The sequence below is a fragment of the Dendropsophus ebraccatus genome, chromosome 10 (assembly GCF_027789765.1).
Source record: "Dendropsophus ebraccatus isolate aDenEbr1 chromosome 10, aDenEbr1.pat, whole genome shotgun sequence".
Lineage (NCBI taxonomy): Eukaryota > Metazoa > Chordata > Amphibia > Anura > Hylidae > Dendropsophus > Dendropsophus ebraccatus.
In genome coordinates, this window is record NC_091463.1 from 59,157,304 (window position 1) to 59,185,236 (window position 27,933).

Genomic DNA, 27,933 nt, shown 5'->3' on the forward strand with positions numbered 1-27,933 from the left:
CTTTTTGTTGTACGGGTGCAGGGGGGGGGGGGCTGTACAGTTTTTTTTGCTACGATGCCCCATGAATCCTAGCTACGCCCCTGTCCTGTAGTCAGATCCCCACTGATCAGATTGTTATTCCCTATCCTATGTAGGTAGAGGATATGTTTTTAAGTTAAGAATATGCCTAACACAAATGATACATTTCATACCCTGCCCCCTATGTCCTGCACAGTGTATTTGTTTTTCTTGGAATAGTCAAAGTGGTTGTACATTTCAACCTATTTCCAAAGCTTAATAAGATCAACCATATGTATGCACACATTGATATTGTTTCCATTCACGTTCACATCAGTTGAATCACAAGGACTTCCAATAAATAATGTTTTTTCAACTATAGACTGTCCCAGAATAGCATTATAGTTGCTCTAAGAACAACCACACTTAGACTACTAATAATATATTAGAGAATTGGTCCTAATACACTGTGCTGATCTTCCAAACAAATAATTCTCTGAATCAAAATCAAATTCACCCCTAAGATTCTGAACTTGGTGTCATAATTCACACGTACATGTTTGTTGTCGTGTTTATATATTTTATATACTCTCCCCGAAATTGATGTTGACTGCTATTCCTCATGAAAGAGCAGCCGTCGCAGGGTTATCCCCATGGAAAAGAAAAAAATCCATCATGAATCATCTGCAGCTATGCCACGGGCCTTGAGAGGTCTGAATTATGGCGGCTCCTGAAAAATTGAAATGCTTGATGTTGTAACAGATGATGCAGAGATTTTCTTCTCTTTTATTTTACAGCTTAAATTGTATATTTAGTGAGTTTGCTTTGATTGTTGACAGCATATTAGATATTCGCTAGTTCGTCCAGACAAAGGATGACATGTTTTAACTGTATTAATGCTTTTAACATAAATATAGTGGTTATATACTTGTGAACTCCTTGGGTAGGTGGGCTACAATTTACTCAAATGTGTTTGCTATTTAGTTGGGCTTCAGTAAGTCTGACAAAATGCCATTTAAATTAATGCAGCTCATCATTCATAGTCGAAAAGGCTGAAAGTGTTCGGGCTCAGCAGAATTTAATGTTTAAAATAATTTGAGGGAATATTTTTAACCTATTTTTTATAGATAAACTGTGGAAAGAGTAAAGTTCCTGTCATTATTTTTTGTACAGTGCATGTCAAGTCTGATCCTTTCTGACACAACCTTTGTCTACAATACCATTAATATCTCAGTCTCTTTCTTGGAACTTTAGCTTAAAATTTAAAGGGAATGTATCATCAGAATATTACATATTGTTATGTTTTTACATATTGTTTTTTAAATATATTTTCCATGTTATTAACTTCATTATAAAATAATCCTGTAATCTTGCAAAATTTACCTGGCCACTAAGCCTAATAATAGGATGACACTCATGTTTTGTTCAGAAAACTTTAAAAGAGGATGTACCACCAGGTACATCCTCTTAAATTTAACACACTAATAGATCGGCGCCTCATGGGGAAGCCGGTGCCGCGGTCTGTTTTTCGAACCGTGTACGGCGCCATTCTATCCAGCGGTACCGGGCCGTGCTGAAGCACTGGAGGTTGGCCGGCCGGCCCACCCTCAGTAGGAAGGGAATTCCATCCCCTCTATGACGCGGCTCCATTAGAATCAATCGAAAAACGGACCGCGGCACCAGCTTCCCTATGACGGCGCCAATCTATCTGTGTGTTAAATTCAAGAGGATGTACCTGGTGGTACATCCTCTTTAAGTAATTTCCTCCTGAGCATTGACAGGATCGTCTCCTGTTTCTAGCTTTCTTCTAAGTTTTATATGGCTCAGTTCATGACGCTGGAAGCAGGTGTAGATTTGGTACGCCGGGCGTGTATGCCTCTTGATTGCTCCTGACGTGAAAAAGGGGGCGGGCCTTAATATAAGGCCGGCATACTTGTACGGTCTTCATAACCCCCCCCTCCCTTTTCTTTTTCTACTTCTAGCCTGACTACATAAAGACTCTGGTTCATGGAGCGGCTGAAAAGTAGTGCCTTAGCACAGGGTCTCCCACAACTGGACACCTTTACTGGCATATAGGCAGGGGTTTCTCTCATAATACCATTCGTAATACTTTCTAAGTGATATGTTCTACTTCAATACCAAAATGAAAGTTACTACTGTAACAACCTCTTTTCCTGGAAAAGTACCAGATTATAGACACTGGAGTGTGCAAGAGAAAGGGCCCCAAAGTAATGATCAAAATGGGCCCTTGAATATGATGGTGGGTTTGTCACACAGAGTAGATGGGTCAGGTGTTTGCTTTTTTCTCTCCATGCCCTTTTCAAGACCCTTTGTCCAATCATTACTTCTCAAGAAAGGATAAGTCCTACATAAATTCTTCCTGCCCAGGGATTGGATTAAACAGGACCATTCACTTCAATGGCCCCCTAGCATGGTCAGCCTATGGCAGTAATGGGCAACCTTTTATGCTTGGTGTGTCAAAATTTGCCAAAAAACTAAGCATAACTCGGGTAGTGTGTCTCTTTGAGGAAAAAAACATAATTTTGCGATATTTATAGTTTAAATAACAACATAGCATAGACCCTCCCCTCTCCCAGCCTTCCCCTCTCTGATGACTTAACCAGAAATACGTCAGAGACAGCACTTAACCAGAAGTCTTTGCCTTACCCCGAAGTCCCAGATTGGACGTTTCATCCTCTGTTCCTGTACGGCCAAGAATAAAACATTTTGCTATAGTGTAGTATAGTAGACGCTCTGTGGCGGAGGTCTATAGGCCAAAACAACAGAACTCCAGCACAGAGCGTCTACTGCACTGTATACACTATAGCAATTGTTTTATCCTCGGATAATGCTCTTGGCTGTGCAGGAACCAAGGATGACATGTCCTTCTTGGCATGCAGCCCCATACTTCTCTGTATGCGCCCTTGAGTCAATGAAAATAGCTGTACGTGTCAGCGTGTCATAGGTTCGCCATCACTGGCTTATGGCTATATGCATCCCTATCCATTTTATAGATTTTTTTTCACCTGAAATTATGCAAAAATAATATGATATATACATATATACAATATACACTCACCGGCAACTTTATTAGGTACACCATGCTAGTAACGGGTTGGACCCCCTTTTGCCTTCAGAACTGCCTCAATTCTTCATGGCATAGATACAACAAGGTGCTAGAAGCATTCCTCAGAGATTTTGGTCCATATTGACATGATGGCATCACACAGTTGCCGCAGATTTGTCGGCTGCACATCCATGATGCGAATCTCCCGTTCCACCACATCCCAAAGATGCTCTATTGGATTGAGATCTGGTGACTGTGGAGGCCATTTGAGTACAGTGAACTCATTGTCATGTTCAAGAAACCAGTCTGAGATGATTCTAGCTTTATGACATGGCGCATTATCCTGCTGAAAGTAGCCATCAGATGTTGGGTACATTGTGGTCATAAAGGGATGGACATGGTCAGCAACAATACTCAGGTAGGCTGTGGCGTTGCAACGATGCTCAATTGGTACCAAGGGGCCCAAAGAGTGCCAAGAAAATATTCCCCACACCATGACCCCACCACCACCAGCCTGAACCGTTGATACAAGGCAGGATGGATCCATGCTTTCATGTTGTTGACACCAAATTCTGACCCTACCATCCGAATGTCGCAGCAGAAATCGAGACTCATCAGACCAGGCAACGTTTTTCCAATCTTTTACTGTCCAATTTCGATGAGCTTGTGCACATTGTATCCTCAGTTTCCTGTTCTTAGCTGAAAGGAGTGGCACCCGGTGTGGTCTTCTGCTGCTGTAGCCCATCTGCCTCAAAGTTGGACGTACTGTGCGTTCAGAGATGCTCTTCTGCCTACCTTGGTTGTAACGGTTGGCTATTTGAGTCACTGTTGCCTTTCTATCAGCTCGAACCAGTCTGCCCATTCTCCTCTGACCTCTGGCATCAACAAGGCATTTCCGCCCACAGAACTGACGCTCACTGGATGTTTTTTCTTTTTCGGACCATTCTCTGTAAACCCTAGAGATGGTTGTGCGTGAAAATCCCAGTAGATAAGCAGTTTCTGAAATACTCAGACCAGCCCTTCTGGCACCAACAACCATGCCACGTTCAAAGGCACTCAAATCACCTTTCTTCCCCATACTGATGCTCGGTTTGAACTGCAGGAGATTGTCTTGACCATGTCTACATGCCTAAATGCACTGAGTTGCCGCCATGTGATTGGCTGATTAGAAATTAAGTGGTAACGTGCAGTTGGACAGGTGTACCTAATAAAGTGGCCGGTGAGTGTATATACAATATGTAATAATTGTAGCTAATTATATATATATATATATATATATATATATATATATATATATATATATAGTATATCTTTCACAATAAGAATTTAGTTATTGTGCACAATACAATGGTGCTGTTGAGTTCTTCAGACAATCCCAATATAAGGTTATTTGGGGATATAAAAAAATGTATTGTGACTTTTATATCCCTGAAGCACTGTCAGGTTCATCATAAGGAAATCGGGAGACTGTGCTTAGAGTAGACTGTTTTCCAAAAAAATAAGCATCTGCATAAGAATCCCAGGTAGTCTTTTGGCAATTCAAGTGACATGGAGAACATGAAGGAAAATGTCTATGGGAAATGTAGCGTTAAATTTATATGTACATTTTCTACATATAAAGGATAGCAAGTGTTTGGTATTATATCTACAATGAACCCATTGGCAAAATATTATAAGGCGGCAGTATTTGTTAACAACTCCACTTCTAACCTGAAGTGTTAACATGCACTTCTAATGGAAAAATAAATAAATGTAAGTACTTTCTATAATAGCCATGATAATAGCCATTATATATAATGCATTACCATGTCCTTTGATGAGATCAGTAAACTGCGCTCACTTTATATATATACAGTATATAAAAACTAACTTAAGAGATATATTGCCTCACAGAAAAGATCTACTCACGTGGACCTTTCACCTGAAACAACCCTTCGTAACAATGGGAAGTATTCTGCAGAATGATGCATCACTTCTAAAGGCTCACCCAGGGTTATTCAATCAAATGTTGAAGTGCCAAATTGGCACTTTCTCACAGAAACTCCCACTAAGTGGAATGACAGTGCCTGTGTGATTGTGTTGAATCAGCACCGTGGATAGTCTGCAGCAGGGGATGTAGTTGTATAACACGTCAGCCATCAGCTGCTTTACACTGAACAGAAGACAACTTATCTATGGAAAATGTAGGCACTGTTGTCTATGGCTGTTAAGCAGTCTATCTATTATTTATCATACTGTACTGTGGTTATTGTATTACTAATCAGATGAACAGTAAATAAATAATAAATAAATGTACTGAAACCTTATTACATGGCCTGCAATTTATATCGGACTTTCAGTTATTGTGTGAAGTGTGATATAAGGTATCTAATAAAACGATATTATGTTTATATAGGGAACATCTCAATACTGTGCTTTTGCTCTAGGCTATAAGCTCTTTAAAATTTTAGCTTTACTGCAGAATATTCTGTTTAGCCGTATTGTATTGTGACTATCTTACTGGTGACTGAAGCTTAGCAGCATCGACTAATAGAAGCCTAAAATAGTCTGATGTCTTGTCCTACCATCATGCTATATACTGCAGCTCTCCTCACTCTTGATAGTTCTTTAAACATTGATGCCTATCAGCAGGGTAGACTACTCTAACCTATAGTATTTCTATTATGTCTTTCACCTTCATCCTTGGTGCCATTCCCTTGCAGTTTTATTACAAACGTTTGTGCGGTAGAGCTGTTTGAAGTGCTGCCCCAACCCCAGAGCACCAATCCGGACTGACTGCCCCATTCAACTGATAATTATTAGAAGAGCTGGGTGCCTGGGGCGGATCAGTGCTCTGAAAGCGGGACAGTGCTACAAAAGGTCCTACCAGACACAGCATTACATTGAAACTGCACAGGAACGGTGCTGAGGATAAAAGTAAGGGACATACCTTAATCTTCAGCTCCCCGGGCACTATAGGAAGCTATCTATAAACAAATCAAGGAATGGTGGGCACAGCTAAATCTTAAAGAAGTGGTGCACCTCAACACATCCAGTATAGGATAACATACCACCAAGAAGACAGCAGATGCACAATATACCAGATGCACACACAGAATGAACCATCAGCAATTGAAAATCTTTATTGTTATACACCACAAACAAGTTTAAAAACATTTCAAATTGACCCCAAATGGTCAAACACAAATTCTGGCGACCCCCACAATCATTGGGGCAACACCAAAGTACCAGGAAAGGAAGTCAGGTAACCTAAACGGCTAGCATGTAATAGTACACAGATACAGATGACACTTCAATATACAAATAAATACAAAATAGCAGCAGATGAATTCATCAAAAAGTGCCCTGACAAAATACCATATTAAATAACATGAAACCATCCTGGTACAATACCACCTAAACCCCATGCGTTCCATTATTTTCCCATAACTTCATCAGGAGTATCAGGAGTAAATTAAGGGAGCTATCAGCATGTTAGATTGGTCTAAACTCCTGATAGTTCCCCTTAAAGCATAAACTTAGCACAAGATCACCACTAACTAGTGGCTGCAGCTTAACAGAATTGACTATTGGAAGTCTAAAGTAGTCTGCTGCCCTATCCTATCATCATGCTTCTGTGATACTCATGTGGAAGATGAGAGTTTTAAGGTAGGGCCAGCTGGGAGTATTAGTACTTGTGATTGACTCTATAGTATAATGGCAGCTTGAGGGCCTTTGCTGGACCCAAAGAACATTCCAGGAAGACAAAAGAACATTTGTCCTCGGGGCACAGTGATGGTGTCTGGGTGCAGGTGTGCCCATGATGTTAGGTGCTAAAAAGCGGTACAGGTATAAACTTGAAACAATACTTTACTTAAGAAAACGCCTCTCTGCAAACTAATAAAGGATACAGTGCCTTAAAGAAGCAGTTCACCCCAAAAAATTTTTGGCCCCCCTGGTGGCCGCTGGCGCGTATATTCACGGAAGATGATCGTTGTCCCGTGGCGCAGCTCCGTTCCCGTCCTGCGGTGAGGTTCAAATCCGGCGTGCGCTCACTTCCGCCGGCGCTGTGACTCCTCTTCTCTCCCTTGTAATTTGAACGCCGGAAGTCACGCGCTTCCATAGAGAATGCATGGAAGCGAGTGACTTCCGGCCTATAATGACAGCTCAGAGAAGAGGACTCACCTGCTTCTTTAAAGTACAGAATAGTGGCAAGTTCAGGCAATCTTAGCTGTAGTTTATAACAAGATGTTACAACCCCCTTGGTAGCTTTAGTGGGATAGTTCTAGTGAGTATCTGAATAAGACTTGAAGCACTTTGAGCTTTACTTTAAGGATACAGGAAATAGAATAACTTTACGGAGAGGGGTCTTCACAGATTGCCTCCCTGTGGACAATACTTAAAAGATTTTTGTTTCTTATGGTTGTGCTATAATACCCTATTGCAGGATGCAGGGCAGTAAAGGTTGTGATGTGGAAATCGTGTGGCACTATTCCAACCAATGTTCTACCAGGAGTCTATTGTATGCACAAAGACAATACTTCTTTTTTTTCTTTTAATGATTCTTTCTCTCTCTCAAACTACATATTGATTTTTATAGATATTCCTTCAGCATGGACTTGACGCAGCTTGTGGGTATATATTTATGATTAGAGATGAGCGAATTACTCAGAAATTGTTTGTTTTCGCGGATACGAACAATTTGTTCGATGATCGGAATGGTTATAACAATCATTTTTGAACATGCAAACGTTTATCTTGTGATGTTCGCAACTGCGTAATATTCGCAACTGCGTAAGTGTAAGCTCACATGTGCGATCGCTATTGCGGCCAGTCATATCTAGCGAATTTGCGAAGCAAACCTGGCAAGTTCGCAAATCACAATGAGGCAAATTAAATGGCCGATTCGCTGCAAATCTTTAGATTGAAGCCATGGTTCAATGTGAAGAACACAGAGCTGACTCGAGTAGCAGTGCAACTGGAACTGTTTTTTTTGGTTTTCTTTTTTTTTAGCCAGGATTAAAAAAGGCTCTACACAGCAGCTTATTGTCAGGGAGAATCTCAGAGGAGCTGGGGTGATCCAACTCTGGGGGAAAAGGTTGAACCTGGAGACAATGGCTTCCTTGGGAAACCATCTGGTGGAAGGTCGTGTGACCTACTTCTCAATCTGCGCACATGTCAAGCAGTGTAAAGTAATACAGTACATGTTAGACATGTGTAGACTCACACTAGCAATGCAGGATCACACTAGCAAAAGGGAGTATGATTCTGCACTACAACCACCAGTATGTTCTTTAGCAGGAGCTAGACTGGCATTAGTACACTGAACTTTCCACTGCAGTTTTTCCTATTCTGGGATTTAGCATTAACGCTAGTATATACCCACAAGTTCACCAAAAAGTCTACTCATTTAAGGATATTTCTACCACAAGTGTAGAATTGATATAAATTACTGAACACTTAACCACCAGTGAGAAAAATATCAAGTAACCAAGGGGCCATCTGTGTACTACACAGACAAGTAGGAGGATGCACTGTCCTAATATGCTGCATGGATAGGTTTGTCAAACCAGACAACCCCTCTAAGTGTCACAATAAAAGGATGAATGTGTATGAATTTAAAGATTCATGAAGACAGATTGACAGCTTCTTGATAGATTCATCTTGGCTTCTTCTGGGTTGACTCAAATACATCTATAGTCATGTTACTGTGGCAGAAACATGCAATGTTATACGCTGTTACATACTGTAGCTGTTTGTTCAGATTTACCATCGTCTTATTAATGTCATCTCTGGACACCAACTCGGCAAGAATAGTACCTCTAGATTTCAAGTTAGTTGAATAAATAGTACCAAGCCCCAAAGTCTTCTCAAACTCCTTAACATATTCCATTACCATAGTCACAGAAGACATCAAGACACTTATCCAAAGAAAGGAAACTTAAAATTTAATTTAATTAAGAAGAAAATTCAAGGACAGTTCATAATGAGATGAATAACGTGACCTTCAGGTTATAATCATTTCTTTTCTCTTGGCATCTCATGTGCTGATAATATTTAATGCTCCGTTTTTTGCAAATATTAATTTCATAATCTTCCAAAGTCATAACTCATTGGGAAGCTGGTGTAGAAACATAATAATCTCTTGTTGCAGTTCCAGTTTTGTCAACCACATTTAATAATAATGAGTAATGTGATAAATTTTTAGGAGTAAATAACGCAGCGATGAGTTTACTGCGCATGAACGTTCAATCTGTACTTTTCTTTTCAGGTAAATTATGTGTGCCTCCCTCAGTTATAAAAACATTCTAATTTGTAGTGTTTTATCATGAAGTGAAAGCCATTAGGAAGCGAGAGAAGGTCAGGTTATAGTCTCCGACAAGACCATGAATTTCCTTTACAGTTAGGCAGTTCTTAAAAACGAAGCCTCGGGCAGCCAGGGTTATTTAAGTGCTGATAGCAAAAGCAATTGCAGCCACTTTCCACTAAAGGTCACACATTCAAGGCATTGTTGTGAAGATTTTTGTTGTTGAAATAATAGACCAGATTATGTTCTGATTCTAGAACTTAAAAAATAGATGGAAGCCAAAATCTTTTATTTAAGTAAAGGCTAAAAGAACTTTTTCTAAAAATTTTAAAGTGACCTGATGAGATCATTTAGGGTCCTAGTCATTTTAGGGGGATTAGATTGAGGAATCTATATTTACATTTTATTCTGTGTTTGGCTAAATGTGATTTTTTTAGCAACCAAAAAACAAAGAATGAAGTTTACATAGTAGATTTAAAGGGGTAGTCCACCCAAAAATTTTTTCTTTCAAATCAACTGCTGCCATGAAGTGCCAGAGATTTGTAATTTACTTCTATTAAAAAATCTCAAGCCTTCCAGTACTTATCAGCTGCTGTATGCCCAACAGGAAGTTGTATTATTTCCAGTCTAGAGAGCAGGAGAGGTTTTCTATGGGGATTTGCTACTGCTCTGGACAGTTCCTGACATGGACAGAGTCGGCAGCAGAGAGCACTGTGTCAGACTGGAAAGAAAACACCACTTCCTGCTGGACACACAGCAGCTGATAAGTACTGGAAGACTTAAGATTTTTTAATAGAAGTGAATTACAAATCTCTGGCACTTTATGGCACCAGTTGATTTGAAAGAAATTTTTTTTGGGTGGACTACCCCTTTAAAGGCTAAAATTAAAGGACACAAAGGGGGAGATTTATCAAACTGTTGCAAAGCAGAATTGTCTTAGTTGCCCCTAGCAACCAATCAGATTCCACTTTTCATTCCTCAGAGATTCTTTGAAAAATGAAAGGTGGAATCTGATTGGTTTCTAGGGGCAACTAAGACAATTTTACTTTACACAAGTTTGAGAAATCTCCCCCTTTATGTCCTTTAATTTTAGTCTTTAGACTTTAAATCACCCCCAATATGTACATTTTATTAGATATCAGTAGTGCAAAATTATTCCCAAATCTATGAGCAGAGAACTAAAGCTCAGGAAACTTCACAATTGGGTTTTTCGGTATGCGCTGTGATAGTGTCACGGCAAGTGCTGGAGAGAATAACTGGTGATCTGACGTTTTCTTGTAGTTATATAAGAAAAGTTAAATATTCATGCAGTTTAAATTGTTAATCTGGACATCTGTGAATAAAAATTGTCACCCTAAATCCCAATTTGTAGAGTTCCTGAAATGGCAGCCTCATTCTGCATGAGTTTAGAACTTTGACTTGCAATTTTTTAGCTGACAAACAAATTAGTAGGTGTAAAGCAAAAGAAGCCCAGAAGGACAGGTTACCGCGATGCTGAACAAGGGTAAGATGGGATCAAGCCAGAAACACTTTCTAGGATGGGTTCTGAATACTTCATACTCTCCTTTTTAGCTGACATTATTATTGTGCTTATGTTTTTTCCATAAAGCAGAACAAAGCCCTTCAGAAGTGCAATTAGTCAATGTAAAGAATAAATCAATTTTTCATTTTGCAAATTAGTAGATTCTATATTTTGTTTTGTTATTGCAATTAGAGAATCAGAATAATTAGATAAGAAGAGAATGCCCTGATACTGTTTGGCCACATCCATATGTCTCCTAATGCTACATAGTCAATCTGGGTAATTTCATCAGACAGTATTACTGCAGAATAATTTAACCTCCCTATCACCTAGGTGTAATGCTGGCCACTGTATATTAGTGATGAGCTTTTTCCGAATGACTCATTGTTCATGGTTGGTCTGTAAGGTTGACGTTTTGGCCAACAGTTAAAGGGAATGTACCATCAGACCCGGGCTGAAGCACTGGAGGCGGGCCGACCCACCCCCAGTGGGAGGAACCCCCCGGCCCCTCTATGACACAGCTCCATTAAAATCAATGGAGCCGCATCATAGAGGGGCGGAAGTTTCCTCCCACTGGGGGTGGGTCGGCCCGCCTCCAGTGCTTCAGCCCAGGTCTGATGGTACATTCCCTTTAAAATGACAAATCCTTAAAAGATCTCTGCCATGATTTGTGGCCTGGTCTGGGCTTCTGTTGATAGGATACTGATCTTTCATTTGGGTTGTACAATTTTCTAAAGAACGGAGATAGAAATTTCTTTCAGCTCACCGTTCATCCTATGGAATATCTTGTGATAGTGTTTGGTCTGTGTCTTATTCATAGGCTGCAGTATACTTTTGGATTAGCATAGGTTTGATCTGACATTGAGCTTACATTAGTATATTGAACCTCTGTGAGTCCCCAACCCCCCAATGCCTGTAACATGTACAGTAATTATTAATCTCCATCCTCTCCACTTTGACTGCCCTTCTTTTCTCATTACAACAATTTTCGAACCAGTCAAAAACTTTCTACCCAAGCATCAATATGGAGCTAAAGCAGATCTGTCACCACAATATGGCGTCCTATTTCTGTGCAAAATGTTATAGTGACAGGTCTTCTAGGCTGTTAGACCACATGGACACGACATACTGTATAACAGTTAGCTCATGGTTTTAAACTGGCTTTATTTATGGTGGGTAGCAATCCACCCATGCCCCCTACCCTCTCATTGTGTATCTGCCTGTACATATAGTGGTGGACAAACGCTTCACAAAGAAGGAGACACCAGGTGGAGCAATGAAGACTTTAGTATTAACCTCTCCCATGCACCAACAATTGATATGCAGGATGTGGCTTCCAGTACTAAACCTGTACATCAATTATGCTGGGCAGGGGGAATGTAGCTGTGCATAATACAGCGCAGCACGGCCAATACTTTTGAGTTTAGGTGTAAAACATGATTTTATAATTTTGCAAATAGCCTCCAGCTAACTGCTACCATTTCTTTTTTCTCCCTGTTAACTATTCACCTATGTCTGCAGCTTTGAGGATCATATAGAGCTTGCAAATTCATTTTAAATAATTTTATGATGGTATCATTATTATGTGTAGAAATTCATAATTTTTATGCAATGTTGGTTCCAATGGGATTATTAGAGCATGCTCTCTGGACAGAACACACGTGCATCCACTTCCAAAGAGTATCTCCAAGATCATATTGATGAGTTGCTAAGTCATTGTGGTGTTCATATACATTAATTTACCAAAAGGTGCCTAATTATAGTTATAGCCTGTTTACACTCCATCCAGACCCTGTTTTCATCATTAGCGGCAACTGGAGACTACCTTCAGTAGTTTGCATGTGCTTGGTTGGTCATTACACACTTTCATCTGTCTAATAGTCCAGTGGCCTTTTCCAGCTTTGGAGTGTTGTTCCGTCCATTGAGCTGGGTGAACATGCACAGAGAGGTTTTTTTTTTAGCATGTTCTTTGATAAATGTAGGTCCATGAAGCTGGACCACCTATTTTGCTCTACAAACCAAGCTGCACACTGGACAAAAAGGCCCTAAAACAGGGAAAGAGACTAACAAATAAGTTATTTCCTACATAGGGAAGTCTGTTTACGGTATTCCTATGTATTATGTCATAATCATTGCATTTTAGGTTACCATTGCACAGATAGAACATATCAATAAAGTCTAAAAGGTTATTTTAACGCTATTAACGCAGAAGAAAAAGACCTATGTGGAAAGTGATCATATCTATCGTATCTATATAGAGACGTCTTCTGCTTAACCTTACGGGCCTATTATTGGGTTAGACTTTGGGTCATCTACTGGATATTGTGGAAGGCCAGTGAGACCTTGGTTAAATGGCTCAAAAAAGGAACAATACAACAATTCTTTAGCGTGTTATAAAGCATGTATAACCATTACAACACAATATGCTGAATTCCCAGTGGAGATATTGAGAGGTCACCTACAAACCTCTCTTTCATGCTCGGTTACATACAACTACTTGCGTGGCAAGAAAGTTATTTTAAGAGATCAGGCTTGTTCTATATTCCCTTGAGCTCTGCAGGTGGCTCTTGAGATTATTGAATAAAATGTGAGGGTATGAAATGTTACAGATATTGAGATTAAACGGTTTACAATTTACTTTACTAGCCATATACAGTAATATATATCTCTAGTTTCTCCATTATATAATGTGATAATGATGTGTTACTGATCACTTTTTGTAAACCTAATAATCAGTGTCAGGTTCTGTTGTCTTCTGCAAATGACCTAATGTGATCCAATTATGGAATTTTGTCAGGTTTGGAATAGGTTTTCCTTCACCCAGTTTTTGAAGTTAAAACCAAGTTAAGGCCATAAAGCTTAATGTAAAGATGAAACTTCCTAGAATTATTGGGTCACCCAGTGTGCAGACAATGAACCAGTGAGAAATACATACAGAGTTTAGCATTGAAGATTGTTGAATTTTAAATGCAGCACTGGAATATACTAGATCATCTACTTTATGATTTTTTACAGTTTTCACAGTTGCTCAACTTCTTAAATTTTTAAAAAATTTGCATAGAAGTAGCGTTACATTATTTTTTAATTACAGTAAATAATGGTATGTTCACATGGAGACTCATATAAAGGGGGGGGGGCTAGAGCTGCCACAGATATCAATGGGAGCTTCAGTGCTTAACTATGCTGAAAAGGTTACATGTCACTTCTTTTCAGCACGTTTTCCTTACTCCCACTCTAGTCATTGGAGTGGGTTTTTGGCCTTAGAAAAGTTTTGCATGTTCCACGTGCAAAACAACATGTTCAATAGCTACTTGAGCATTCCCTTAGTGGGATATTAAAGAGATATAAATTCTTCTGGACAATCCCTATTTGTCAGATGGGTCCCTGCATGAAAAGTTAATTACAACGTCTCTGCCTGCTGGAATTCCATTGATCAGCTGTAACCTGTGTCCTTGCCTGGCCAGTAGGTGTTTAGTTTCCCTGCAGTGCCACCACAGGAGAAATAAAGTATTACACAGTGTTTATTCAAGTCAATGAGCCAGGTGGGAAGCCTAGGATTTCCTAACGGTGTAAAAGAAAAGTTGGGTTTCTAAAAGAGGTCCTCCTTTAGTTATCGTTATTTTAGTTTCTCTTCATTCATAACTATGAGATGTAATTCTTCTCTAGATACCTCATTGTATATTGTACTGCTGTTGCTGTGACCTGTTTGACTTGCTATCTGTTGATTCTTTGTTTAGCTATAAGGTATGTACATTTACAAGATATATTTTCGCTTCTATGGGGCATATGAAAACATAGACCCGGCGCACTAATAATTCTTGTCAGTGAGATTGCACTGTACTGTGGAGAGCCCCTTGCATGAGTGGACTGATTGGTCATGGAATATTAATTGGCTCCGGACTACAGTCTTTGGTGCTATGGCTTTAGGTTGACAAGAATGATAGGTTTCATTTGCATGCTAAAGCTCCAGCTGTCCATTCAAGATGGATGATGGGTCCTTTGCCTCATCCGTCACCACTTCTTTACTTTTCCAGGAGATGAAAAGAAAAAAAATTAAGAAGGCAGGAAGATAAAAATGTCATAAAATGCACACTGCAGATATCCTTGAACTGAAGGGTGATGTGAAGCGTCATTCTTTAAAAAGCATCAGGCTTTATGTGAGGCTATAACATGTATAAAATGTATTTATGTTACTGGTATCAAGCCCTTACATATCAGTTTTTTATATACTTTCTTGAATTTTTTTTATCCATTGAATGTTTTTTTTTTTTAATTGCAATTAAAATAATTAGTATAAAGTAAAAATGATGTAGCTACTTCCTGGTTCATCTCATCTGCCTTTTTGGTGTCTCCTTATTATCTTAGGATAGATAGATGTTTATCCCAGGCAGGTTTTAACTCAGTTATTGTAGGTTTACCAACCACATCTACTTGATGTTTGTTCCAAGCATCTACTACTCTTTCAGTAAAGTAATAATTTTTTGTGTTGTTTCTGACCATGCCCTCAACTAACCTCAGATCATACCCCCTTTTTCTTGTGTTCAGTTTTTATTTTTCATTAAAAACACTTCCCTTCTGAATATATATTGCCCGGGAATAGACCAGCATCGTACGCGGGAAGCGGGCCGCGGTTCAAAAAAAGGACTGTGGCATCGGCTTTCCCGTGTTGGTACCGTGCTATCCATGTGAAGATCTTAAAGCAAATGTACTGCTGGTACATTTGCTTTAAAGGTTTCGATCATGTCACCCCTTTCCCTTCTTTCCTACCGACTATACAAATTTAGATCTTTCCTGATATGTTTCATGCCTCACACCCTCCACCATTTCAAATACCCAACCCTTTGGTTCTTAGATAATCCTCTGCAAAAGGCTTCTAGTAATGGTTTACCCTATATTTAGTACATAAACATTCAACTGTAGTTGGCATTCATGTGTATGGGGAAATCGGGAAAGATATGTATTTGTCAGCTGAATGAATGTTCTGCCAGTGGCTATTGCAAGTGTATGGCCATCTTTAAGTCTGCTCTTTTCCGTGTTCAGAAGTTGTAGTTACAGTATGAAGTCAAACTCCACTGTGCCCCCAGAATTAAAATGAGAGGATACTAAATCTTCATAACCTCAGATATCAAACATGAAGCAAGGAAATGGCATAGATTACACGGAAATGTGTTATATGAGAAGTTCTGTCATGATATAATGTGTTCTTCGGAATCGTGGTTTATGCATAGGTAAGAATAGCAAACCTCAATGAGCATATACACAACCATATGCAGTTGCATAGACTGTACAGCATCTACATCAAAGTACTTGCAGGATTTGTAGACCACAGAATAGAATGAGCTTTGGCGCACAGCGCAAACCTATTTAAAATCATTCAATTTGGATTTATTATGGCCGTATGACTGAGTTATTCTAAACATAACAATGTATTGTGAAATTTCAATAGGGGAACCCTATTTTGAACTTTTGCCTGATTGATTGAGTTACTTTTAATACATACAGTAGTCTGGCCTTTTGCTGACTTTGGTGCCATCTGTTATCCATTAGGCTAGGAAATGAATGTCTGTGCACTGCAGAATTCTAAAACATCTCAATATGAAATTATTATCAACGTAGGAAGTTTGTTACTGTCAGGATATAAGGGTTAAACAGAACATTACAAAGTCAAAACACATTACATAAATTACGTAAATTGCAGATTGGTACATAGAGAAAGAGGACCCTGCCCACCAGGGCTTACAATCTACAAGGTAATGGGAATGAGACAGTAGGTGAGGGGGCAGCTAGTAAAAGTGTGGCACAGAATTATTGTAGGTTATAGCCTAGTTTAAAGACATGTGTTTTCAGGTTGTTTTTGAAGGTCATAATGGTGGGTGAGAGCTGGATGTGTCAGGGTAGTGAGTTCTAGAGTATGGGGAGGCTTGGGCAAAATTTTGGAGGCAGTTGTGTGAGGTACGAACAAGGGGGGGGGGTAGCACAAAAGGAGATGATTGAAGGGTTGGAAGTTGCATTAGGGATTGTAGTGGGATATCATTTCGGAGATTTATGGAGGGACAGGCTTTGGATGGCCTTGTATGCTATGGTAAAAAATTTAAAGTGAATTTTTTAAGCAATGGGAAGGCAGTGAGGGGAAAGGAAGAGGCAAAGCAAGGGGAGAGAGAAATTAGTCAGGCAGCAGAGTTAAGGATAGGCTAGAGGGGAGCAAGGGTGTTAGACCCAAGGTCAGAGAGGAGGATGTTACAGTAGTCCAAGCAGGAGATAATGAGAGTATGTATTAGTAAGTAGACATGTTGTTTGAGGAGTTTTTAGGCAAAGTGGAGAAGTGAGATGGTGTGGTAGCTGAAGAAGGAGGCAGGGTCAAGGGGGATGGCTTTTTAAGGATGGGTATGATGGTTGCATGTTTATCTGGAGAGGGAATATTCCAGTAGTTAGTGATAGATTTAAGAGATGAGTTAGTGTTAGGATGAATGCTGGGGTAATGTTGGGGATAAGGTGGGAAGGGATTGGGTCATGTGAGCAGGTGGGGAGGTGTGATGTAGAAAATAGTTTCCATAGGGCATACCTGTTGATTGCAAGACAACTCATTAATAAAGGGGAAAAAAATATACCTTGGGCTTCTATTGGCTATTAAGTATGTTCATTGAAACTGCATCACGGATTGTGCAAACCTTTGGGTAAATACTCATAACAGGCAGATTAAAAAATATTTGCCCATGGAATACTGGTTCATAAAGAGAACTTAGACCAAAAATGGGCAAAAATTTCAATTACTCACCTAAAAATAGGGGCAAACCTCTTAATTAGGGATGGTCCAAACCGAGTTCGGTTCGGGTTTGTACGAACCCGAACTCTCGGTAATGATTCCCGCTGTCTGCCCGCTCCGTGGACAGGGTGGATACAGCTGGAGGACCACCTGGAAAACTCGGATACAGCCATAGCCATAGGCTGTATCCCAGTTTTCCAGGCGGTCCTCCGGCTGTATCCACCCGCTCCATGGAGCAGGCAGACAGCGGGAATCTGATGCTGAGCGTTCGGGTTCATACGAACCCGAACCTCGGCAGTTTCGGACCATCCCTACTCTTAATAAATTTCCCCCATTATGTTTTAGTCCCTGTTGCTTACTTCTACTTTTCCCATGTCTTGGAAGTTTACCTTCTGTAATAGGAGAGGGCAGGTGTTAAGTTCTGATGATTGTGTACAGGCAGAACCACATCTGCACACAATGATTGGTACTTATACCAGCTCCACTCGTCTCAGAAGGTATACTTCTGAGAATAAAATGTAGACGTAAGCAACAGACAGCACCTTTAATTGCAAACATCATCTCATATTTAACAGTCCCTTTTTACACACTGTAGACCTTTATTGTAATAAGGGGAAAGAGCATATCAAACAGAGATGTAAAAATATCCTATATAAAAATATACTCCTTCACTAGAAAAATACAACAGATGTCCCCTGTCAATCAAAGTCACTGGAATGTGCCATATGCTTCTATCCTTCTAAATATATGTAGCATTTTACCTCTGGTGCATGAATTCCTTATATGATGATCTCTGTTTTTTGTCTCTTCCTTGAGGACAAAACATTAAGGCAAAAATAATCTTTTCTCTTTCCACTGCCAAATCTTTCTGTAAGAAAAACAGAAGACCTGTGATTATTTTGACAATATGCCCTCTAAAATTAAGCCTGAACTATGACTTTTTCTGGACTATACTTACACAGACTGCCCTAAAACTGTCACCACATTAGCGCTCCGCACACACATCTGTGCCAAGAACGGCTGTTGGTTGACTCCTAGTCAATATGCCAAATTACCATTTCAATGGATTCTAAAAAAAAACCCTTGTCATTTATCTTAGAGGCTTTTTTTTATATATGTAGACTGTCCATAGACTTTCTTAAGAAAGTGGAATTATAAAAAAATAAAACTTGTACTCACAATGATCAAATGGCTATGATTCGCAATTTAAGATTATTCCAGAATAATACAAAAGTGCTCAATGAAGAATAACTCTTAAAATAGTCTTCCATTTTTATTTATGTATTACATTATGTTTAAGATTGCAAGAAAAGAAAATATATTTTCTGGCTATAAATTGCCACAATGAACCACTTTAATACTGAATCAACTCCGACCCCATTTACATCCAGTAGAGATGAGTTCATCTCAAGCACACTCAGGTTTGTCCAATCCCGAATGCTTGTCATTTGATTAACGGTGACTGAAGAAGTTGGATGCAGCCCTATTATTACCTGAAAAATGCTCAGGGACAAACCTGAGCGTGGTCAAGATTCGATAATCTCTAACATCCAGTTTTACATTAGGATATTGGGGGGAAGTATGTCAACATATACCGTAGTGTTCTTGCAGTGGACCAATTGTGTTTAACCCCTTCACATCAACAGTTCATAGATATACGTTCCTGCTGCACATTTCAAGTGCAGCAGGAACGTATATGCACGTTCCTGACTGATGGGGCTGTAGATATGTGCGGGACTGCTGCAGTGAGAGCGGTCCTGCACACATCAGTGTCCGGGAAGCTCAGCATAATGACAGTCAGCTGCAATCCCGCAGCTGCTTGTCATTAACACCTTAAATGCTGCGATCTATAGCGATTGCAGCGTTTAAGGTACTCAGTGACAGGACAAGCTCCTGTCACTGAGTGATCGGGACCCTCGCAGCCTTGCTGCGGGGGTCACAATCGCTTGTACTGACAGGCAGGGGGTAAGTCACTTATCTTCGTCCTGTTGGATGGACGATCTATGTATAGAGTCTGCTCTAAGGCAGGCTTTATGCATAGATCAACGATAACACTGATCTATGCTATGTTATGGCATAGCAGAGATCAGTATATGCAAAGTGTTTAAAAGTGTAAAAAAGTTTTTTAAAGTATTAAATAAACCCTTAAAAATCCCCCAATAAAAGTTTAAAATACCCCCTTGCCCATTATAAAAATAAAAATATAAAAAAATTTAATAAAATAAACATTATATATCGTTGCGTGCGGAATTGTCTGATCTATAAAAATATACCATTATAGTTGTCGCATGGTGAACGGTGTAAACAAACAAAAAAAAACAGAAATGCTTTTTTTAAAATTATATATCAGAATTTTTTTTTATAAAAAGCAATCAAAATTTTTCTTTTGCACTAGTATGATATTTATAAAAACTAGAGATCATGGTGCAAAAATGACACCCAGACCAGCCCTGTAGGTGGAAAAAGAAAAGCTCTATGGGTCTTAGAAGGCGAGGAGGAACGTCGCATTAATTTGACCTGGACATCTGTGCATCAATGGGCTCAGTCTTGAAGGGGTTAAAATGGACTAAATGTCAATGAAACACTACGTTCATGTATATGTTGGCAAACCTTTTGGATGACATCCCAATGTATAGATGGGATGGTTATTGCCTGTTCCTCCCTGATGAAGTTGGGTGTTTAGCAGTGAAAGATCAGGGTGAGGGACTTTTTTTTTTTTTTTTTTCATTTACAGTGTGTTTAGATATGTTAAATCTCTTAGAGTGCATAGAAGCCTATACTTTTCATTTGACAAACTAATAGTTGACTGAACATCACCTGATATTTACTCTTATCATTAAAATTAAGGTTATGCTTGTCTAAGTATTACCTGAATTGTAAGACTATTAAAAAAAAAAAAAGAAAAAAAAAAGTGCAGTCAAGGCACCCTATGTTTTTAAATAACCGTCAAATCCCTGCAGTAGTGAAGCCACATTGCTGAATCTAAGCACTGCACAACAGGGATAGGAGCTCCATGCTAAGGACGGCAGTATGGGAGTGAGAAGGGTAAAGTTTGTATTTTTTTGGTAATTACTCTCTCCCTGAGCATATACTGTAGGTATAAAACATGCTGCCAGGACAACCCCTTTAAGAAAATTTCCAGCGACACTAGGCACTGTTTCCTAGCAACTTAGAGCAACACTGAAAAGAACGCTGAGAGCAACAACATATTAGGAAATAAAAAGCAATTAGTGATGTACCTAGTGGTCTTGGTCAAAGGGATTGCAGTGGTTTTAAACAAATAGCATTACTATCTAAAATACAATAGTTGACTTAGTTTAGTACCAAAACGTCCTTAGATAAACTATATGAAGTTGCTAGCTGTTTATGAAGATAATGCAGGCAGTTAACCCTGGCTGACAAAATCGCAAACCTCCGGCAAGTCCACTGTTTTGACAAGAGGCTCACAAGCTCCATGACATTCTAGAGGTTCTGCATAGCAGTGTCTGACATCTGGTGCTTGTGACTTGGGGCATTGCCTCTGGTGTTGCTATCGGTTCTGACTGTGCTGTTGTTGCTGACACTTTCCATGGCCAGTAAAACAATTCTATCTGACAGCAATGCAGTGTCTAAAAATAATCACAAATATACACACAGATTGTAGAAGCTAATGAGACGGTGATGTCTTACCATAGGTTATATAAGATTCCTCAATTTTTAGTTATGCTCATAACATCTATTTAGCTGATAAGGAAGAATAATAAGAAAGAAAGTGATACATTTTTATGTAGTTTGCAGCCTTGTATCTCCTTATATTGTATACCTTCTTAACATTCAAGCCTTTACAACTAGTGAAGATGAGAAAAGACTCATCACGTCTTCACTAAAGCCCAAATAGGCTATGTTGTACGCTACCTCACAGCTGGGTTCACACTATGTATATTGCAGGCTGTATTTGGTCCTCATGTCAGGTCCTCATAGCAACCAAAACCAGGAGTGGATTGAAAACACAGAAAGGCTCTGTTCACATAATGTTGTAATTGAGTGGATGGCCGCCATATAACGGTAAATAACTGCCATTATTTCAATACAACAGCCGTTGTTTTAAAATAACAGCACATATTTGCCATTATATGGCGGCCATCCACTCAATTACAACATTATGTGAACAGAGCCTTTCTGTGTTTTCAATCCACTCCTTGTTTTGGTTGCTATACAGCCTCAAATATACAGACTCAAATATACGTAGTGTGAACCCAGCCCAAAGGTGTATCCCACCTCCCTGATGAACCTACAAAGTGGAGGAAACAGGTTGGATCATTGGAGTCACCTATATTACAGACAGCATTATCTGAAATTACTTACTGTATAAGCTGACTGACATACAATCTCTGGAATCTGTAAAAATTATTATTAATTTGACATACTTACCGTATGACACTTGGCTACTATCCCTTGACCGCTAAACCATATAATTTTTGACCATACCAACCCAGCGTAGTGATAGACTTCCTTTGAGGCGATGTCCACAGTGAGGGTTAAAGAGTGGTAATGTAGGACATAACAGACTGTATAAAAAGAATCATTTTGAATGCACACCTCATTTATTACCCACAGTTTTATTCCACTTTACACAATGGAATTTGTTAGCCACAGGGGGCGCAAATGAGCGCAAGATCGGCGATCATTTGCAGTGCCTTTACACAGCAGGACAAATCGAGGGGCCCAAGAAACTAACAGCACAGATATATACATATAGAGATCACAAGCAGCAGAGTATACTTACATCCGCTCTGCTTGTGATCCGGCACACCTCCAGTCCGGCTGTATCTTCAGACCCCGCCTCCTCTGGCTGAAAAGCATTCGGGAGGAGGTGGAGCCTAAATATATGCAGTTGACAGCCAGACTGGAGAAGACATGCCAGTGCGGATTTGTCATGCCATGTTTTATCATTACCGACTCACATCCTCACCACCTTGCACCATAAGCCCCACCATTTGTATTGAGGATTTGTATTGCAGATTTTCTGCCCACAAATCCATACAGGAAATTTGGTGTGTCCATCCTGTGTGATTATACCTTCAGGCTATATTCTCACACAACATTTACTGGCCATTTGACGGCCATCTTTTGAGATTGCCGTCATTATGAGTTGAAATAATGGCAGTTTTTTTTTCAATGATGTAACTACGACTGTCATTATGAACTAACCGCCCTCATTTGGACTCAAATTGACAGCCATCCCAAAAAACGGCCAATAAGAAGTGTGTAAACAAAGCCTTAAGATGATCCTGTGGAAAAAGGGCTAAAATTATGCGGAATTTTTGAAAAATTCTAAAAATGTACTCAAATGTTGTGTTATCATATAGCTTCATCTGTATTAGTACCTTGGCATATTGAATCTGTCAGCTGCAATTTAAAAACAGTGCAACCCAATAGCTCCTATAGCTTATAAAGCTTACGTGCTCTGTCTGTTCTTCTAGAATGTAGAAAAATGCTACAGTAGGGAGAGAAAAGTAAGAGGTTTTGCATTCCTAGAAAGCCTTTCTCATGAATAATTAGATGTATATGTGCTAAAAGACTTTGAAGTTGCAACTTCTGTACTGCTTTGGCAGAGTTGCAAGTTGTAAGGGGTAAAATGGACGGACATACGAAGGAAAATACAGAGTTTGGACAAAACAACATTCTTGGTCACACCGCCGTATGCTAAGACCAGCAATACACCTGCAGACAGAAGTAGCTGTGGCTGAAAGCCAAAGTTTGACAAGAGAGACAGAAAAACACCTAATTGAGCGGTGGCCAAAACACTCTGATATTGGTCTCTTTTACTTTAACGCTGCAATAATTGAAGGGCCGTATTTTATGTTTTTGGCTGCAATTTGACAAAGTTCTGTTCTCTTGCTTCTTTTGATCCCAGCTACCTCTGTCTGCAGATGTTTTGCTGGTCGGGTTGAGATTTGTTCAAAGAAATAATTGACAGACAACAGAACTCATAAACTCAAAAACTCAAGTCACAGGAGCCCCCACCAAGTGTGCTCTTTGGGACTCACATGCAGCAAAAAGTAATAATGTTTATCCACAATAATATAAAATAAGTAAAATATGTAAAAATAAGATTTTTCTAGTTATTTTGGTGCTTCTTAAGGTGATCATACACCTTCAATAACTGTTCACAGTTATCTCTCCTGTCCTCCTTATGCCCCTATTCCACTGGTCGTTCCCCGCTCGCTGCCGCCGCTACTCAACGTGGCAGCAGCGAGCGGGTAAGTGCGGGAAGGGCAGCGGGGGGATCGCTAGATCGTCCGGGCAGCCCATAGGATATAGCAGCGTCTGCTGCCGACGCTCCTATTCAATGGAGCGACGGCAGCAGATCGCTGCTATATCGGCCGATGTCGGCTGATCGTTGCACTCTATTCCACGGGACTATTATCGTTCGTAGCTGCCGATATCAGCCGAATACGGATGATAATCGTTCCGTAGAATATGGCCTTTAGACTGCTCTGGGTGCAGCTTATCTCTCAGAGAACAAGATGGCTGGGCAGTGATTTTCCATCACGCCCAACCCTTGTCTTCACTGAAATCATCTGTCAGTCGACTCTTGGAAAAGCACCATACACTCTATACTGATAACCTAGGGGCAAATATGTCCCACAAAAGTATAAAGTGTATAAGCATCTGTACTTGTTTATATCACCCATATTTTATTTTACTGACTAGAGCCAGACAATGAGAATAGACAGGACCTGTCTCCTTGAGATGAATGCGAAACATTGCTGAGCAGATTCTGTGGCCTTTAAAGTAATTGTTCCCAGGGTGCTGCTATTCTCTCTTACTGATGCTGTCTATCTACTGGTGTCACATGTCACTGTAATGCTGTACAGATCATTTTACAGCAGCCTCCTCTTATCACCACAGAGAGTACCGGAAGTCTCTGCTTAGTTTTAGACCTAGAACCCCCCGACCAAAACAAATGCAAGACCAAAATATGAGAAAATTATATTTTATTATTGAATATATTAAAAAAATAATAAATAAACTTTTTTTTAAATGCATGTAATGAGAACTGGAGTATAGATCCCCAACATAGGGTGGATATAAGTAGATAACATCACGTAATATAGCAGACCAATAGACAAAAGAATAAATAAATAACCTACATGCACATATACTGGGCACTGGGCACATCACAAACAGACATGTAACTCACAGTGGATAGTCAAGTAATAAATACCATCAGAAGTTATTGCACATTACCCATACAGCGTGTCCTTAGTATATCTGTCCAAGACACCACTCACCCGACACGCGTTTCGCGTGTTGCTTCATCAAAGGTGATCCGGGATCCCACCTCCGTCACTGACTGGCTAAGTGGACTTGAAACGTCACGTCTCAAGCCCGCGTCAGAGACCAGGAAGCGGCCGGGCAGCGGGGATCGGAGCGCCGCAATGCGGGACCCGCAGCTGGAACCGGGACTGGACATTGTTGCCGTCAGCCACCTTCTTCCCGGACATATTGGAAAAAAGCCCCCCCCCCCCCCGCCGGAGTACCCCTTTAATACATTTATCTGTAGGATTTTCAGTACAGCTGAAATTTGTACTTTTTACACTATTAACTGTCCTGGGAAAACCAAACGACACAGTATATGTGACAGTCACCCATCAGCATCAAAAATGTCAAGGTGACCAATAATAAAGTCTCCTTGACTTGATCTTAATTCTTTATTTATGAATCTAAGACTGATTTGAAACCTGCTTCAATAGTATAACTTGACTTGCACTGTAAATCATGATATTCAACACGGTGACACTAATAGCCCCCAAAGTTTACCGATCCCATTCCTCTTAAACATTCTCTGCACCAGGATGATACTTGACTATAATTTTTAGTCTTTGCTCGGTTATATAGTAGGGGGATGACTTTTGACCTACATTCCTATTTGCAAAAATTTATAGCATATGGAAAATGTACCTGTCAGAGAAAAGCCATCTATAATAATTCATAGAAATTGAAATTGAACTGTTAAATATATTCTGTATAGATAGGCACACTTTATGATGATGTTTACACTGTATCAAGTGTAGCAAAATTAAATGCCTTGCATGATAGAATGTTTCCTATGCTGTAATTTGTCTCCGACTTCCATTACATTCTCCTGTTCTCTTTTCTAGCTTTACTCACAGCGAAGCCTCCTAAACCATTGTTCCCTGTGGAGAACCAGCCAAGTGTTATAGATGTCCAGCTGGGTAAGTCCCCTTCTGGGAATAATAGCTTCTAAACTTCCACTCCATTAACAGATGGGAAAAATTGCACCTAGCAAGGAAGGTTTATTGCCACTGTTATTACATGCAAATCAATTTGCTACTTCCCATTTATAATGCTTGAGTATATTGTAGCAGTCGTTTAAGGATATGGCTTTGCTTAGTGGCAGAGGCTGTTAATGCTAATTGGTTAAGCTGCATATTAAATACAGTATATGCAATGTTTGCATTTCTGTTTTATGCTGGAAGATTAAAAGGAATATATTAAATAACAGCTGCACTGACTTATACTTTGCAATGGTTTCTAATATCCTCCCTCCTAAACACTGATGGGGCTGAATGCAATTAAGAAGAACACAGCTTTATCAATGTATTTATTGATGATGTGTTTTCCATGTAATTAATTATTTTTATGCAAGTTTCAAAAAAAAAAATAAAAAAAAAATTATGTGATAAATATTAGAAAGCAAGAAGTTTACTAAGTAATTACTGCTCACATTATAGCACCTTGTTGTATTAACTTGTAGCATTCTGTGATAGTTCTATAATATATCTTTTGTTTGGTTGGACCTTCAATTTTCTGATACACTGTACTTAATTCCTGTAACTACCACAAGAGGGAGCCAGGGAGCTTATGAGTTCTTGCTTATGTATAAATAGTATTCAGTAAGCCCTTAAGCTCCCTCTAGTGGAAATGATAGGTAGTCAGATTTGTATAATTTATTTTTGTTATGTAGTTGATTTAAAAATATACTAGGAAAGTAGCTGGTACAGTATTTAAAACCTATTTATATTAAACAAATCAAATGATATTTAAGGTTAGATATTCATTTAGTGTTTTTAAAAATATGCTTGTTTTAAGTGTTAAAATAGACTCTATTGCTGAAATACATTTTTTTTTTTTACTTATAGGCACCTTTGGTATTTTTTATTTTATTTTGGAGCTGGGTGCACCCCTACCAAATCTCATCTCACTCCCCAGCAAAAATCGTATTTAGGGTCCACATTTCAAACCCCCCCCCCCCCCCCAGTAATCACTTTTACGCTACACACTGCTTTTTTAAGCTTGTTGAAGTTCCCATGTTCTGTAACTATGGTCTGTAAACAGACGATGTGATACGGACTGGAATTTGGATCTCCCGGCATCATCATTCATTATGGTGCCGAGAGCTCCAAATCTTTACACTACTGTAGTGACATGCTGTGTCAAGATTTTAACATTTTCAGATTTATTTATCTAATACCCCCAATCAGTATAAGCAAATTTCATATTGACCCTTAACCCCCCAGATGTCCTACACTACCTCAGCAATTACTATTAACAAATCTCATGTTTATTCTGCACCCTCACCTCCCCATCTTTAAATTCCCATATTCCTCCTGCCTCCCTTCCACCCCCAGTAATCCCTACTAGCACATTTCATGTTTATTGCCCCACAGCTCTTCATTGTCACCTTCAAAAATGACTACTGACCACCCTTTTGTCTAACACAGCATAACACAAGTGAATGATGTCACTGCACAAGTGGTAACCTTGCTAATTGGTGGAGGAATGGCTGTTAGTAATGCTGGAAGGTGACTGCTAGAGCATTTATTCTAATGGAGCCGCGTCATACAGGGGAGGGAATTCCCTCCCACTGGGGGTTGGCCGGTCTACCTCCAGTGCTTGAGCACCGGCTGGTTCCACTGCATAGAGCGGCACCGTGCACGGGAACCGGGCCGCGGTCCGAAAAATGGACCACAGCACCGGCTTCCCCGTGACGGCGCCGTTTGATCCGTGGGTTCAGAGTAAAGAGGATGTACCAGGTGGTACATGCTTTTTAAGTGCTCCTGCAGTTAATATGTATAGAAATACATTGCTTAAACACTGTCCCTTGTCTGGTTCCAGCCAGTATCCTAAGAAAGTTGCTTCAATTTATTTGTGTTTCACTACAATATAGTGTAAACCAATCTTGATTGTCCCGAATAAGTGGATGTCATGTATAAAAGTAGAGAAGACAGGAATAACCCCTTGTAGAACAATCTGTCTAATGAGCTTTTGAACCCTTCATCTGGTGGCAT

At 39.7% G+C, this 27,933-nt stretch overlaps 1 protein-coding gene across 5 annotated transcripts in view; it reads left to right on the forward strand.

The window, feature by feature from the left end:
* IL1RAPL2 (interleukin 1 receptor accessory protein like 2) overlaps positions 1–27,933 on the forward strand; it is a 583,205-nt gene that overhangs the window by 408,047 nt on the left and 147,225 nt on the right. For all 5 annotated transcript variants that reach the window (XM_069942945.1, XM_069942944.1, XM_069942942.1 and 2 more), the window contains one exon: positions 25,783–25,857. In XM_069942945.1, the coding sequence (XP_069799046.1) occupies positions 25,783–25,857 (75 nt within the window). The remainder of the gene's footprint in view (positions 1–25,782; positions 25,858–27,933) is intronic.